The sequence below is a fragment of the Leiobunum rupestre genome, chromosome 2 (genome assembly GCF_980474605.1).
Source record: "Leiobunum rupestre chromosome 2, qqLeiRupe1.1.hap1, whole genome shotgun sequence".
Taxonomy (NCBI): domain Eukaryota; kingdom Metazoa; phylum Arthropoda; class Arachnida; order Opiliones; family Sclerosomatidae; genus Leiobunum; species Leiobunum rupestre.
The window spans coordinates 19096319-19112473 of NC_143385.1; the positions used below are offsets into that span (position 1 = coordinate 19096319).

At 35.1% G+C, this 16155-nt stretch overlaps 1 protein-coding gene across 2 annotated transcripts; it reads right to left on the reverse strand.

The window, feature by feature from the left end:
• Positions 1-211: 211 nt before the first annotated feature.
• LOC149956294 (aldo-keto reductase family 1 member A1-like) lies at positions 212-15949 on the reverse strand. 2 transcript variants are annotated; one of them, XM_090164696.1, is made up of 10 exons: positions 15741-15939; positions 11116-11283; positions 7734-7850; positions 6300-6377; positions 6116-6232; positions 5520-5626; positions 3201-3282; positions 2820-2903; positions 2119-2207; positions 214-396 (listed from the first exon to the last, which is right to left on the reverse strand). In XM_090164696.1, exons 1-10 carry the CDS (start codon positions 15807-15809, stop codon positions 354-356), a joined length of 954 nt encoding a protein of 317 aa, XP_090020822.1. In that variant the 5' UTR covers positions 15810-15939; the 3' UTR covers positions 214-353. The 2 variants fall into 2 exon arrangements, with proteins under 2 accessions (XP_090020823.1, XP_090020822.1); XM_090164697.1 differs by lacking the exon at positions 11116-11283 and having other exon boundaries at positions 212-396; positions 15741-15949.
• Between the last annotated feature and the right edge of the window lie 206 nt (positions 15950-16155).

The following is a 16155-nucleotide window of genomic DNA, read 5'->3' on the forward strand; positions in this document are numbered from 1 at the left end:
AACCACCATATTATACTTTTGTATTCTGTTTTTCTGCGCACAAGTCAGCTTCATGGCTTTGTAGATATTGTTTTTTTTCATATAAATAAATAAAAATAAATAAATAAATAGTAACGGCCATATTTCGTTGAAGTCGGCTTAACTAATTTCTGTCTCAGAATAACTTAAATGACTGAGGTAATAAAAACACTATTTTCTGAACTGTATATTTAGCAATCACATTTCTTTTAAAATTTGTAATCAAAATCAAAATATAGTGGTTTTCAAATTATTTAACACAAAATGTCCATATACATTACGCCAATATATAAAAAGTTTTTGAAACTTAACAGCTGATAACTTCATGATCGTCTTTAAAATGGCAATTTGTACGGGTAGTAAGGATGGTTGACAATCCTGAAATTAAAAAAATGAACATTTAATTGACAAGCAATGCATTCTAATTAATTTTAAGTAATGCTGTACTTAGGAGTGTTTTACTCTTAAAAATATCACGTTTTTTTATAATTGAGCTCATCTACAAAAGCCAAAAATAAATTTAAAATTAATTTAATGAGGTTATGAAAAATTACTATTCTACAAAATTATAAATAAAAAAATATTTATTTAAATTTTACCGAATCTATATCCAGCGAATTACATTAAGGTAAAATTAAAAGGGTTAGATAATTGTCTTAGATTTTGAGCTTGTTGTTTAGTAAATTTTCATTGGCTTTCACTAACTCAGTTCGGCAAAAAAAGATTGAAAGTAAAAATATCAAACACAGAAATGTTTGGTGTTAGAAATGGACAGACATTTTAGGACGCTGTTTAAAAAAATATATCTTACAGTAACATAATATTTTACTACATCCTTTCTTGAGTGACTCCCAAAAAATTTAAATCCGTTAGAGACAGGGGGGGGGCTACTTGATGAATGTCACCCAAAATTGTTCAAATTAAGCATTTTAAATGGAAATTTAAATTTTTAATTTTTTTGGGTTTTCAAAAAATTTCAGAGGGTACCCCCCTGTGAAACCGAGAAAATCCCATGCTTTTTTAAATGTAGATTTTTTCATTTTAAGTTGTCAAAAACATTTTCGGTTGCCATAGCAAAACGGAAGCCCAGCGTAACTTTTCCCTTGGTGAAAATTCATATTACCCCAAGGTCTACATACCCCCCGAGTTTCATCAAAATCGGTGATTTACACCTCGGGTACACTCCTCGTCAGTTAATACCGCGCATCTGGAAAACAAACTACTCTTCGAAGACAAATTCTGAAACCACCATCAAATCCCTGACACTTTATTCTTCCACATTGTTTATATTCCTAGTCAACGCTGCTATATAAATTGGCTTTTTCTATGTTTTCAATTTAGTTACTGAAGTCGTTTGCAATGGAGCGGATAGCTAATAAAGGAGGGTATTTATACATCAATAATAATTATTTATTCCGTCTTAATAAAAAGAAACTGAAATAGTAAACTTAACCAACTCTAACCTAACCTAACCTAACCTAAACATGGATCTTCGATAGTACATACCTTATAAATAAAATACCAAATCACCCTGCCAATTGAGCTACATTTTAAAATTCTTTCGGTCGAATGGGATTCGGTCGAATGGGATTTCGGTCGAATGGGAATAAACGGTTCATTTAACGCCAATTATTTTTTAAATTTATTTGAATACCAGTACACAAGTTTTAAGTTGGATAAATATATCTAAATAAGACTTCGCGGTTTGTAATCCATTTTCAGCAAATTGTCTTAGTTTTTTTTAAATTATTTGATTATGAGCAGCTGTCTGTCCATTTAATTTCTGCCGATTCGCCCCATTTCATTGTGGCTGATGGGGTTTTCGTACACTAGTTAAAGCCAATGAAACGCGTGCGAAACTTAATCAACTTCAGAATTACCGAAACAACGCGATTCGCGAGGTCTACACTAAAATGGTCGTTATAATCATTCCAAGGTCAAGTTATGGATAGAAACAAAAGTAATCCAAATTTTTGTACTATTTTGTCAGTGGTTAAAAACGCTGCTTTTATTAAAAAAATCTTTCATTACTATGTTAAATCGACAACTTTTGTTAATTACTTTTAAATTGTAAATGCTTAGTAAAAGAAACGCACTTACCAGCCAACATCGAAATAAGCTGCCAATCTTCGCTGTTCAAAGGAATTAAGGACTGACATATCTTCATTTGTTAACGAAAAGTCGAAAACCTGGAAATAAATTAAGGTGAAACCTTAATTAATATTTAGAGCGGAGACTACCACTAAATGGAGTAAGTTTTGGCGGCCGTTAAAATAGATAAATTAATCTTACTGACGGCCTCTATTAAACGCTAGATGATCGTCGTATTTCTTAGATAATATGGTATTTCTTTACTAAATAGCAACTAAATTAGCCTAAAAATTAGTAAATTATTTATAACTTTGCAGCTGTTTTATTTTAATGTTAGTATATGAAAAGTGAAAATAAGACTTTTCAAATACACTAGGTTGAAATATGTAATTAAAGGCACAAATAAAATGTGTTTTCTAGTCAGATTCCAGTTCCATATTTCTTAAACCCTATTAATCAAATGTTTCGATAAAATTAACAAATATTGCTCTCTTATAACTTTTTCAGTCTTTTTATAATGGCTTTGTTTGCAAAATTTGAAATTTGAACTACAATGTGTAGGAAGTTTGCAAAAGAATCAATATTTGATTAAAACATCAGCTTTAAGAAAACATCCATACAGAAGCAAAAGCGAGCCAACGGCTAGAATGCACTATATTTGTCAATTTTATGGCCAAGTTTTGAAAAAAAAAACAACAAAAGTTACTAACGTTTAGGTTTGATTTAATTCTCTCTTTGTTGGAACTTTTCGGAATGACGATAACATTACGTTGAACTTGGTATCTAATAAGAATCTTTGGAAACCAGTTTAATTAGATTAACGACCGTGTTACAGAATCACTTGAAAACAGGTTTACTACATCTTAAACCTCGGTCACACTAGAGTTTTGAAGCCAGATACAGTCTGAACAGCGGCTTTGACCAAAGAAAATTAAAAAAACTCGCTATGTAAACTGGTTTAAACAATAGTGTGAACGCGGCTTCCATTTCTTTGCTAGAAACTGGCAATGAAATTGACGTAAACTGGGTTTAAGGTCAAGTGTGTTCGTGTCTTAAAATCAGCTACAAATAAAAAAAGCAATGAATAATACCTGAGCGGTGGTTTTTCCATACTTATCAGCAATGCTTTTTACGAGTGCATTCTCCATTGGCACCGGATCATCGGATCGTATCCTGTTGGAAACAGTTGATGAAACTTACACCTAATATAGCTATGCATGGAAAATCAGGCTTAACAGAGTATTAAACCAGTGGATAGTTTAGTATTTTTAGTGGCTGCTTCACGTAGAGTCGTACTGCATACGATGAAGATAACTTAGAGCAAACAATTGGTAAAGTCGTCTTCTGAATACAGAAAGCGGCAGTAGGAAAACAGAAAACATCGAAAGAAAATACCAAATTTATCTCTGAAAAAGCTATGGAACTGGTTTTGTGGTTCTTAAGGAGTTTGCAAGAGGTACTTCTGGACAATATGCATTTCACAAAAGGAGGCTGAAAGCAAGTTTCTAAATTATATTTTATTATTTTTCTTCCCCTTTGTTATCTCCATATTACAAGTGACGGTTAACTCGTAATTTGAACCTCGCGGTTCTCAAAGGTATTGTTAATGCTAATAGGTTTAACAGTGGTTCCAATATGGCTCTGTTGGCATATCGGCGCATTTCATTTAGGTTCATTATTTAGCAGTGGTGAAATGAACTGCCTTTTAAATTGGATTTAAGCCTTCGACGTAGACAGCGAGTTGACCCTATCTTTAAATTATCGGGTTAAGGAGAAGTAAAATGAAGTTTGATCTCACTTCCGAGAAAGAGCGGTGAAACTATGTCTTTATGTCGTACCCGAGCCTATTTGTCGGCTGAGGTGCTATTCCTCTTTTATATATTCTATGGTCCGACTACCAATGATTGTCAATGTACACTAAAAGGTGTGCAGAGCGTAATGGAAAATGTTGAATTGGGTTAATCGAACTGTCGTGTGAGAAAAGTGACCGTGTTTCTCAATGTGCGGTGGCTGAGTGTTTAGCATTTTCACCTCGAGCTGGGTTTGATCTCAGCTTTTAGAATGAGGTAAACACTCAGAAAACTCTTTTTGTTGTTGATATTGATAGTTATCTCCCAACTGGTTTAGTGGTTTCCCCTCCAGTTGTTCAGTTTCCATTAATACTTCTAGAGAATACCGGTTAAATTTAGTGTAGGCTAACGTGGCATGGTGGTCTTGCCACTACCCTCCTTAGTACTGTAACCGGCTACATGATTTTAAGGCATTTAAAGTCGCTACATGACTTGGGTCTATGGTGGTGCATTGGGTATTAGCCTAGCTGATTATGATTATGAATGTGTAGGCAGGCCAATAAGTTTCATTTCGTGATTGGCAGTAAGTTTCATTTCGTGATTGGCAGTAAGTTTCATTTCGTGATTGGCAGTAAGTTTCATTTCGTGATTGGCAGTAAGTTTCATTTCGTGATTGGCAGTAAGTTTCATTTCGTGATTGGCAGTAAGTTTCATTTCGTGATTGGCAGTAAGTTTCATTTCGTGATTGGCAGTAAGTTTCATTTCGTGATTGGCAGTAAGTTTCATTTCGTGATTGGCAGTAAGTTTCATTTCGTGATTGGCAGTAAGTTTCATTTCGTGATTGGCAGTAAGTTTCATTTCGTGATTGGCAGTAAGTTTCATTTCGTGATTGGCAGTAAGTTTCATTTCGTGATTGGCAGTAAGTTTCATTTCGTGATTGGCAGTAAGTTTCATTTCGTGATTGGCAGTAAGTTTCATTTCGTGATTGGCAGTAAGTTTCATTTCGTGATTGGCAGTAAGTTTCATTTCGTGATTGGCAGGTAGGGGCGTATGTATCTATAGAGTCATTATTACGTTATACAATAGTTTTAAATTTGAGTTACTTTATTTTCTGAAGAAGCACGTTTAACCAGTGTACCGAAAAAAACGGCCAAATCGGTCGAGCTTTAGTCGGCTAAAACTAAACCAAACATTGTTTAATATACGTGGAATTCTACAACGTTTTATAAAGTTATAAATAGTGCCAAGTTGCCATTTAAATATCTCTTTCGGAAGTTAATAATACGTGGCCGACTGCAACATACCTTTTTTGCTAGATTACAAATAAACTGATGATATTTATAATCGTTAAAAGTTATCATTTTATTACAGTTTGAATATCCTTCTCACAACATTCAGTTTTCCTACTGCGAAATGCTTACTGACCAATATTAGATATTTATCGTGTAAATTTATTAGTTCGATGGCGTAAGCATCTTATTTAGTATGATTAAACTGGAAACGTGGTCATTGTTTGTGTAAGAATAAATTAAAATCGTCGTGTAGAATTAGTTTTACTTGAACTATAAATTGTCATTTTGGTAACCTTCACTATAATTAAGGGTAGAGATTTGAACTTACAGTGATCTTTGCGGCGAACCAAGTGGACTGTGAGCGGTTACAGCAATCCCACGTTCCTTACAAAAGGCGATTAACAGATTCTGATTCATATGAGGATGACTTTCAACCTACACGTTAAAATGTTTGAGACAGATATTATTAGTTTGAGAATTGTCCATTGGCGACCCAAACGCTCCTCTGAGATAGTGCCTACGCTCTAGTGCCTGTTAAAGTCAAATTATAAATAAATGCTTAAGCTGAGCGTCGTAACTGCTCGGTTTTACCAACAGTGTGAAATTAAAAGTTGATATATTAACCTTGTATAGCTTCTATTTCGTCTATTATGGCGTAGCATAAAACGTTCTTACGCATCTGATGGCCAATCGCTAATACGTCTGCTTACACGCAATATGTAGGGGCCGTGTTATGGGTAGGCAAAACAGGCTAAAGAATACGTTTGTTTTCACTTAGGGGCCCCCAAATCGACTTGAGAAATAAGAACCATCAGTTTTAAAAAAAAAAAACTAATGCTGCACAAAACTATAATAACTTACCAAATACTTTATTCTAATAATCGAATCACTATAGTTAATCTTTTATAAAAGGTTTTTTCGTACTTGCAAAACAACAGGTTTGATTGTGGCGTGGTCCAGAACTCGTTGGATTTGTTCGCTGTTGAAGTTAGATAACCCAATCGATTTGACTAAACCTTCTTCGTAGCAATCTTCCATGCCCTGAAATATTCGTTTTATCCAAAGTTTATCCCAATGTCGGCCAAAGAGGGAAATTAAGCTTTAATACCTTCCATGTCTCGAGGTAGTCGGTGTCGCTTGTGATCATATTTCCAGCTTCGTCTTTCGGAAATTTGTCCGTTCCTTCCTTAAAGTACAAACCAATACGGACAATTACTCAGTTTTCTTTTCAAGTTTGGTTCCTAAACCGATCTCACGTACATTAGTTATTATGCAATTCACCACCTTTTTAATTCGTTAAATAAAAATAAATATTGAATCATTTTCATTGAGACCGTCAAAATAAGGTCCAAATAGTTTAAATTTACATTCTTGGCTTCATGGTTCCATCAGCATACACTAATTTCTAATAATTAAACAACCCTGCACCGGATTTACACCACAATGAAAAACCTTGGATTAATAATATAATCATTGCAAACTGGATATTGCACTCTTATCTTGCCCAATGAATTCTAAAACGGCTCACAAAATGCTGAAAAGTCGGAGGCAATTTAGGGGGCGGGATAACATTTTTTTGGAAGAATGGTGGGACAAGATTTCTTTGGAATTGTAGGCACATGCACGTCGATGCCAGTCTTCAAAATAATAACGGTTGGTGTTATTGTACGTCGCAATATTTCCGTTAATTTTTATTGGTAAAGTAAATCATAGGGTATAAGGTTCACCTAGGGAATTCACTGTAAAGGATCAGCAGTATAGGAAGAATTTAACATTGTTCTGAGTTACTGTGTACTGTTAATACCAGATGTTTCTGAAGATAGACCACTGTTGTTTTCATCACTTTGTGTTGCCTTGGTTTTATGACTTGCTCCCAAAATTACATTCCTGAATTAAAACCTATAATTTAGCGTATTAAAACCAGCTTAAATATTTTAATAATAATAATGTAGTATTCAATATTTACATATTTTGGTAATTACTTTTTCCAAAATAAGAAATTTTTATCAGCCTTAAATTGTAAATAGAGAGTAAATATGCTAACTCGCGCTTCTCACGTGTAAATGTTTGTCCCACCAAATCGCTCAAACCGGTAGATCGCACAAAATGCATATCAGCAGTTTGAAAACCGCCGAAAAGGAGTGTGATATCCAGTTAGCGAAGCTTATATTATTAACCCAAGGTAAAACTAATATAACAAACCAAACACGAGTGTAAAAGGTAGTGTACCGACCATTTGCAGCTTTTCTTTCAAAAATGAAATACAATTCAAAAGCTCTGGCATTCGTAAAAATGTCATACACTTTAGTGTTAAATGATTTTAAAATTTTTAAAATAAATTTAAAATCCCGAAATCAGTTTCAAAGTATTTCAAATCCACATAAAACACTAAAATGAGCACAAAAATTGTCCTCTAAAATCTTAAAACCCATTTCGGATTTCTAATATAATTTTGAGATTTTAAATCACATTCGCCAAATGTGCAAGGGTTCGACTCTTCGGTGCAATCACTTGAATAACAAATTAACGAAGAAACAATTACCTTGAATGCATAAGGCCAATGTACGAGGTATAAATCCAAGTAATCAAGACCCAAGTCTTTTATTGATTCGAGGCAGCCTTCGCGCACTCTTTGTCGTCGGTGGTACGTATTCCACAACTAACAAAGTAAATCGTCCAGTTAGTACAAATTAACCCTTCAAAACTAAATAGAAACTAGGATACAAAATGAATATATCATTTAAGTGTTTTTTAATATTTGACAAAAACACTAGGTAACATACAAAACTTTTATTTAGAAATCATTCAAGCAATGGGGTTTGATTGGTGGTAAAAATAGGAGTAATCCCATAGCGCCAATTCATATCACCGTCGACTTCATAGCACTTTATCTGGCAGTGACTTTAGGTAATGGGTACGTTCAATAAATCTCAAAGGAAAAAAACCCGATGGTTTTGTATTTTCGTCAAAATAACGTAGTTTATTTCAGTCATCGGTGTTTTTTTAAATGTGGTTGAATTTATTTTCCGAACGGAAAATCGAAGATAGCGAAAACTACTTTATTTAATCGTAAATGAACTTTTAAATGATAAAGTAATACAAGAAAATAGTCTTTATTTTAGTGGCAGTCAATCGTTTAAGAAAATAAACAAACGGGGTGCTATAACTGCTACAATGCTAGAAAATAAACACCATTCGCTCCAATTATTTATGTGCAGATGAACTTATCCCGCCAAAAATAAGTTTTACAACAGTTAGGACGTCAGTCATCGCTAAAAGTGACTCTTCCACTGGTGACTTCGATGAGCAACCGATGGCCATCGGGACGTCAAAACCGGAAAAGCGTACAGTAGGAACCTGGCGCATCCATGAGTAATTGGACGAACCCAAAGTTTTAGATTAATTATTGTCGTGTGGCTACAGGCTTGGATAAATTAAACACAGGGTTATAACGCATCAGCTAAAAACTACATTATGTAGCAGAAAAGATTGTTATAAACACTATCAGAGGAAATCTGCGAATGACCGGAAATCCCCATTGCGCATGCACGAAATGTTTAACGCTATCATCTTCACTTTTTGAGCCAAGGCTTACTGACACCCCATTTCTTTTCACCTAAATATTTTGGTAAAATCTTATTTAATATCCACTCAGTATACTAATTTCAGTAATAAGGTTCGTACCATTGACTCATGAATACGTTTACCTATCTCTGTCCCCCTAGACATCTCCTTGATTTACTTATCACGCATGCGCTTTAGTCATTTCCGTTTGGGCGCCAATTTCACCAATAGAGGTTTCATAGCAATCGTTTCCCTGTGTTTTATTAATCCAAGCTTCAGCTTTGCTACATACGTGTGCATGGGTGCTTTTCTCTCTTTCTAAGTATGTACTGGAGAAGGTTTCAAAAGATTGTAAATGCTTTAAATACCAGTGCGAATCCTTATTCATTTCCTGATTAAATGCGTAAATAGACCGTTGCACACAGTGAAATACTGCGATCTCAATGACGGTGAGGTAATCCATTTGTTTAACAGCTAAGTTTCTTCACGAAGGTAGTTACGTCACCACGGTTCGTGACACCTAGGAGCTACAAACACAGCACCCCACAGAAGGAGCACGCAACTCGTCAAAAGTCGTGAATTTTCTTTGGTACAGTTTTCATTGGTTAGACGCTTTAGGGAAAATTCAGAAATTGTCTTCCCCCTTTCCGTAAAACGTTCAGTGAAAAGGCTCGATAAGAAATTTTACACAACACTGCGTTATCGTGTTTAAAGGGGCTGGAAAGTGGGGTTTTGAAATCGTGTAGTGACGTAGTATCTGCTTTATTTTCGTATTTCCCCACTTGAGGAATTTGGCTCTGACGGAGATGTTTTGAAAATAGTGAGGAGCGACCCGAGCGAGAGAGAGAGACTAGTGAGAGGTATTCATACACGAACTAAGATATTCGGGCCTTCGTGGACGTGGTTTTGGTTCTAGTATTTTCATATTTATATAATTATAATGAAGATAATGATCGAGTTTAATTTAAATAAAAAACCGGAATTGTGATGATACGAAAATATATCTTGTTGGTGAATTTGATAAGTGGGAAAAGGCCAAAGAACTGTGGTTGAGTACCAAGGTTTATCAAAATTCTCATCTAGCGTTTTTTTACAAAATTCGATGAAACTTGCAAATAATAATTAAAAAAATTACGAACACACTTTACCCAAAGACCTTATCCGTTAAATGAATTTTTCGTTCAACATTTGTTGTTCACTAAACTAAATCTCAATAAAGATAAATTAAATTTTAAAATTTCCTTCGAGCTCAGCTAACACTTACCAACACCACGCTAGATTTCGTCATACAAAAATCCCAACACAGCGGTGCTTGTTTACGTCTTCGCGAACTTGAGAGAAAAACTAGTTCTACGCGCCAAATTTCGTTAATGACGTCACGAATGACGTTTTACAAAACCCCACTTTCCAGCCCCTTTAAAGGCTAGCTGCGTTCTCCTTGTGTTTGTTGCTCCTAGGTGACACCTGGTGCGGTATCTTATTTGTCTCTCCCCAATAATTATGAATAAAGTTTCACGCTCTCAAAGCTCCGAGGGTAGCACCCGGTCCAGACTGTACCCCTCACAACGCCACTGCGTGCTAGCTATATTATTGATCATGTGGCTGGCGAGGTATGCTCCCATTTAACCCATTTCTATTTCACCCGACTCCCATTTCACCCAAAAATTAGTTTTTGACGTAAACCTTGTTTCATCAGATGATAAACATATGGGTTTTCAAAATTCCTTTTTTTTGTATTCAACACCAGTACCGAATTCGAGAAGTCTATTAGAAGAATGATAGGGTTGGCAATGGTTCCTCAACAGCACATCAACGATCTGTGGTTGCACATAGAAGAAAAAGCACCCGCTTTTCCGCATTACAGAGAAAGAAGACGAACAACTTGAGATGGAAATAGATTCTCTTTCAACCAGAGAGACCACCCCTAAAAAAATATCGCGAACTCGACGTTAAGGGCCAAAAACTAAGAGATCAATTGTAGACCAGAAATAAAACGCATGTAGAGTTTTTAGAATCCATTAAAGGTGTTTCAACTTAGTAAGAAAAAATGAATTTTACTTTTTAAAACATTTTAGGGGGAAGTGATAAATGTTTTGGGAGAAATGGGATTGGGAGAACTATGACTTGGTAGAAATGGGGACTAAATCGCTGGCGACTTCAAAAATACCAAACCAAAGTACGCAATGGCGTTTTTATCGCAATACCTAGCTGCAAATGAAATATACTAATAAACAATCATGAAATCCGTGTTGCCGGTCAAGGAATGTTCAGAATGGCGCGAAAAGTAGTCTATGAAATCATTGGGCCACATGGTACAAATACACTTTAACTGCTTCAATTGTAATAAGCGCGTTTCGCACCTTTGTAGTCACGAATAGGTCCTCCCTTTTGACCAGTCCAGAAGAGAACGACTCTTTGAGCGCTTCTCCGACATCCGCTTCGTTTCCGTATGCCATGGCGCAGTCAATGTGACGATATCCAACGGAAATTGCATACTTTATGACTTCTTGAATTTCTCCGGGTTTAGACTGTAAATTGTCGCAAAACATTAGTCATCACGTGAAGAATATATGGTTTACCCCCACTTCGCCCATAGTTTTGTCGGGTATTTTAACGAATCACAAAAAATGAGGGGTTTTTCCGATTTAGTTTAGTCCAAACAAAGAAATACTTGTCAGTATTTCTACCATACCTCATTTTTCGTAGATCCGTTAAAACACCCGACAACAAAATAGGTGAAATGGGAATTGGGCGAAATGGTAAAAACCAAATGTTTGTAGGCGAACTGGGAACATACCGAATACATTTAATTATTTATTTGTATTTAGAGAGAATAACACTCAACGGATAATTTCGTTGCTCAACGGTCAAGTGAAGTCGTAGCACGAAGGAAGGCTAGCTACAGACAAACGCCATGACGGACGATATTTAAGAAAAAATTACAACAAGCGTAAAAAGCCGTTTTGGAAAATTTATTTTTTCACCGGTAGGTGTCACTCAAAATGTTTCAATAGAAAGGTTGTAGGGCATAGTCGAAAGTGTAAAAATAATTTTGGTTCGGTTGAAAAAGACCTATTTAAAACTGAGTTTGGAGGTCGGGCGAAAAACAAGGTGTACTAGCAGGCAATAGCCTTTAACGAATTGTAGGTAACATGCATTTCAGTTATAAGATTTCGAAAAATAAACAAATAATAATTAGCGCAAGTGACAAATGTTTTTTAATGACTTCTACAAAATGTTTTCAAAAATGCCACCTTCTGATGCAATGCACAAATATGCACGATGTTGCATATTGTGAAATGCTCCCCGAACCATTTCTGGAGTCACCCGGTGACATGCTTCGATGATTCTTTGTCGTAAATCTTCAACGCTCGTCACAGGTGTTTGGTATACGTAGTCCTTTACGAATCTCCAAAGAAAAAAGTCGAGTGGTGTTAGATCAGGAGGCCAACGAACAGGACCAGTTCTTCCGATCCATCTTCCAGGAAACTCGTCGTTTAGATATGCAACCACTTCACGATATTGGTGAGGTGGCGCCCCATCTTGCTGGAACCAGATGCGTCTGTACTCCGCCAGAGGAATGTCGTCCAACACGTTGGATATATCATTTTGAAGGAACTCCAAGTAGTTTTGACCGTTCAGACGATTTGGCAGGAAGACCGGGCCAATAATTCTGTCACCTAACAGACCAGCCCACACATTCTCCGTAAAATAATTCTAGCATATGAGCGCGCTGATCTCGAGTGTAAAGAGGCATACTGGACAACAATCGGCCAAGCCGAGATAATGTTTTAACTTTGAAATGTAAACGCTTTAAATACTACTCGGACAATTGATATTTCACGATAAAAAACCACAAAAGAAAAATAAGCGTAATTTTTGGTCTACAAATCTTTGTTTGATGATCTTACTCGTAACCACGTCGAAATGGAAGACGCGGTCTTTGTCTACTTTGTCTAATAATTTTCTTTAACAATAACTTTTTGCAGATCTGATTATTAACAACATAGCTGAAAGCATAAGTTCCCTAAAATAAATGTACATGTGTGTTGTGATTATGTACGATTGTTTACGTTAAAGGCTATTGCCTGCTAGTACAACTTGTTTTTTCCCTCGACCTCCAAACTCAGTGAAAAATAGGTCTTTTTCAACCGAACCAAAATTATTTTTACACCTTCGACTATGCCCTACAACTTTTCTATTGAAACATTTTGCGTGACACCTACCGGTGAAAAAATAAATTTTCCAAAACGGCACAAAATCGTTTGATTTTTCTGAAATTTAGTAACCCTAGCATAAATACATTTTGAGAAAAATGGCCTGATCGAGCAAATTGAGACACCCTGTATAATAAAATCCAATATTCGCGACCGAAACGAGTCTAGGTGGCGAAACGGCGCTAGCGTCTCCCAAGTTTGGCCTATGATCTAACGTCTGCTACAGGCAAATTAAAAAGTCATAAGGAGGTTTTTCTTAAATAAATTTATCAAAATGTAAGCAAACGATGCAAAAATGATAAGTGAAAGTTTCGTTATTTTTAAGTCAAATTTACGAATTAAGACGAGGAAAAACTACAGCCTCTGCTTTAGCCGCTACTTATCTAGGTTTCAATGGCAAGCCAAAGGTGACTTACCGATATTTTTCAGTCGCGATTACATTTTTGATAACGGACATAACAGAAAAATGAAATAAAAATTGTATGTTCTTCCCCAACTATTGTATTTATTGTTAACAAGATTCATTCCTTAGTGCCTTCATACAAGCTATTAGCATGTGGAAGGAATTAACGGAAACGCTGGCACGTAGCGACAAACCAATTTAATTAGACAAGCACAAGACGACTTGTAAATTCGGTGAATAGGACTTATCAGTACCAGAAATGGTCTGGAATGCTAGACCAATTTAATACCGGAATTACGGTGGTTTATAAAAGAGCTCTACTGTTTGCTAATTAAATGATTTATTAGATAAGATAAAATTAAGAGTAATTTTAAAATTTGATAGTCTAACATTTTAGTTCCTCACCAAAAATGGGAAATAGAAAAAGATAATTGTTTCGAAGATCACGTTTATTCTACAATAGATCGAGGAATTTAATTTGGGAAAACGTCGCTCTGAATTATATTGATAAATATTATTGCTGCCATTTCTTACACTGACCAATTTTTAAAATATACTTGGTAGAAAAGTGGAAAATTAATTAATCAATTCAACAGTTATATTTATGGCAAAGTAGAAAGTCAGAACCATCAACCATGACAGGAAAAAACTAACAGATGGCGCTCGATAGTCTATTGTAAGTCTTGATAACTACAGCGCCACGCAATAGCTCTGTATATAAAATACGAGAGGTCACGTGATTACGTTAGATTCATCGTGCAGTTAAAGTTAGAGAGCGTGCGCATATTTTGGTATGTGTTGAGCTCGCGCGAAAACGCACGAGACCCTCTACACGGAAATATTAGGAGGCGCGCGCTCCAAAAAATAACCCTTTTTATACATGTATGCGTATATATTATTTTATAGAAAGAGCTATTGTCGACATGTCAATTGTAGGGCTCTGCGATTAGGGGTTTTAGGCAATCGAGTAGAATTTTTTTCAACGAGTAATCGAGTCGAGTAATATTGAAGTCGAGTCGAGTACTCGATTACTCGACTCAAGGGAAAACTTGATCCTATTAGAGTCGAGTAACCAAAAATAAACTTAAAATTTTTAAGAGTCGGGTTATCGAGTAATTGATTAGGAGCTAGTATTATTCAAGAAATTATGAAATTAAATTTAAAAGTAGAATAAAGTAAATTTCAATGCCGAAAAATATTCATTTAAATTAAATGAACCATAGTTTCCACCACTTTGTAGGTACCGTTTATTGCCCTCCAAAAAGATTTAAAAACCTCTTTAAACTTTGAAGCAACAGGATAGAAAAAACCCAATACTAGACTTTAGAAGTTTAGAGAGCAGCTTATTCGAGTAATCCGGTACCCGAAAATGCAATTTTTTTGGTACTCGGTAATCAACGAGTATTCTCCAATTACAAAAGGCCGAATACTCCAAGATGTTCGAGTACTCGCACAAATTAGTATTTGTGTTTATGCAGTTTAAATAAAATATAATACAAATAGTCTTTAAAACGTTAAAAAACGTATTAATATCCATTTTCCTAACTCAAATTCTACAGATATGAAAACTTAACTAAAAATAAGACCGTTGAATATTTAAGGTTAAATTATCTTCGTCGAATACTGGCGCATTGATAAACGCTGTTTAAAACTACATAGTCTTGTGAGATAGACATCAAGTCAATACATATTTTGAACCCAAAAAGTATATTATAAAATTTAATCTTAAAAATTAAGTTAAATTTAGAATGTTGTTTATTTGATGAGCGACTTTTGAGTGTTTCTTACAGAGATATTATATCTACTAAATTTTTTTGAATTCGACTAGATCGTTTTAAACTTAGATGTATCAGTTATCGTAAATTTTCAAACACTAACAATTACTAGATCGGGGTTATAGCTTAGTGAAGAATTTACTCGTAGAGTTATTTTTTTCGACAATTGACTTTCACAATTTGTTTTGGGAGCCTTAAAATTATGTGTACCCATTATCCTTACGGAACGTATACTTGACAGAGCTCACCCGGTCAATTCAAAGACCGTGAATAAAAAATAGTCCCAAATATTGAAATATGTTTTGGTAAAAAATTGAATTTACTAACTAGTTTATGAAATTATTTTGTATTAAGATAGAAAATAGAGCAGACGAATTTAAATGGAAAAAATTACCGTTAGCTACAGAATAAAACTAAAACAGTTCCTGTACATATGTGTTTTGGTTTTGATATGTTTTAAGTGTTTTAAAAAAATCATGTGCTATTAAAAACATACAATTTAGCGTTTTATAATTAAAAAAAAAAACAGAAATTGAAAGCAAAAAAATAAGAAGATCCTTAAGAAGCAGAAACACAAGATGTTAACTTACCTTGTAAGTACCCAAACCAATCGTCGGAATTTCCTTCCCGTTCGACATCACAATGACTTTTTCTGGCATGACTTACGGTATAGATTAATTCAAATGACCTTCAAGCAAAATTTACCGTGATTTAAGTTGAAGAGAAATCGAACGATTTTAGGAAACAAAACTGTTTTGGCTTGTTCAGCGGCGACGAACTCTTTTAGTTCAAAGCCGTAAGCAATACTGATTTCAGACTGACTGAAATGGTAACTCAGCTCCTAAGGTACAGAACGGTCGAAAACGATTAACAGGAAGACAAGTGGTTTTTATTTCTATCGTAATTCACTTCAATAACAAGCGATAACTACTATCTCTACATCTATCGATGTATCAGTATATTTCTGATTAGCATAATTTTTTCATTCATTAGTTTCGAACCGTT

Bases quoted from the DNA above. Each gene is read 5' to 3' on its own strand.
- LOC149956294 (XM_090164696.1), bottom strand. From the start codon at position 15,809: ATGCCAGAAAAAGTCATTGTGATGTCGAACGGGAAGGAAATTCCGACG. The intron at 7,851-11,115 runs GTGCGAAACGCG...TTACTTTGTTAG, and splicing joins ACCTATTCGTGACTACAAAG to TTGTGGAATACGTACCACCG. The intron at 3,283-5,519 runs GTAAGTTCAAAT...TGTTTCCAACAG, and splicing joins GGTTCGCCGCAAAGATCACT to GATACGATCCGATGATCCGG.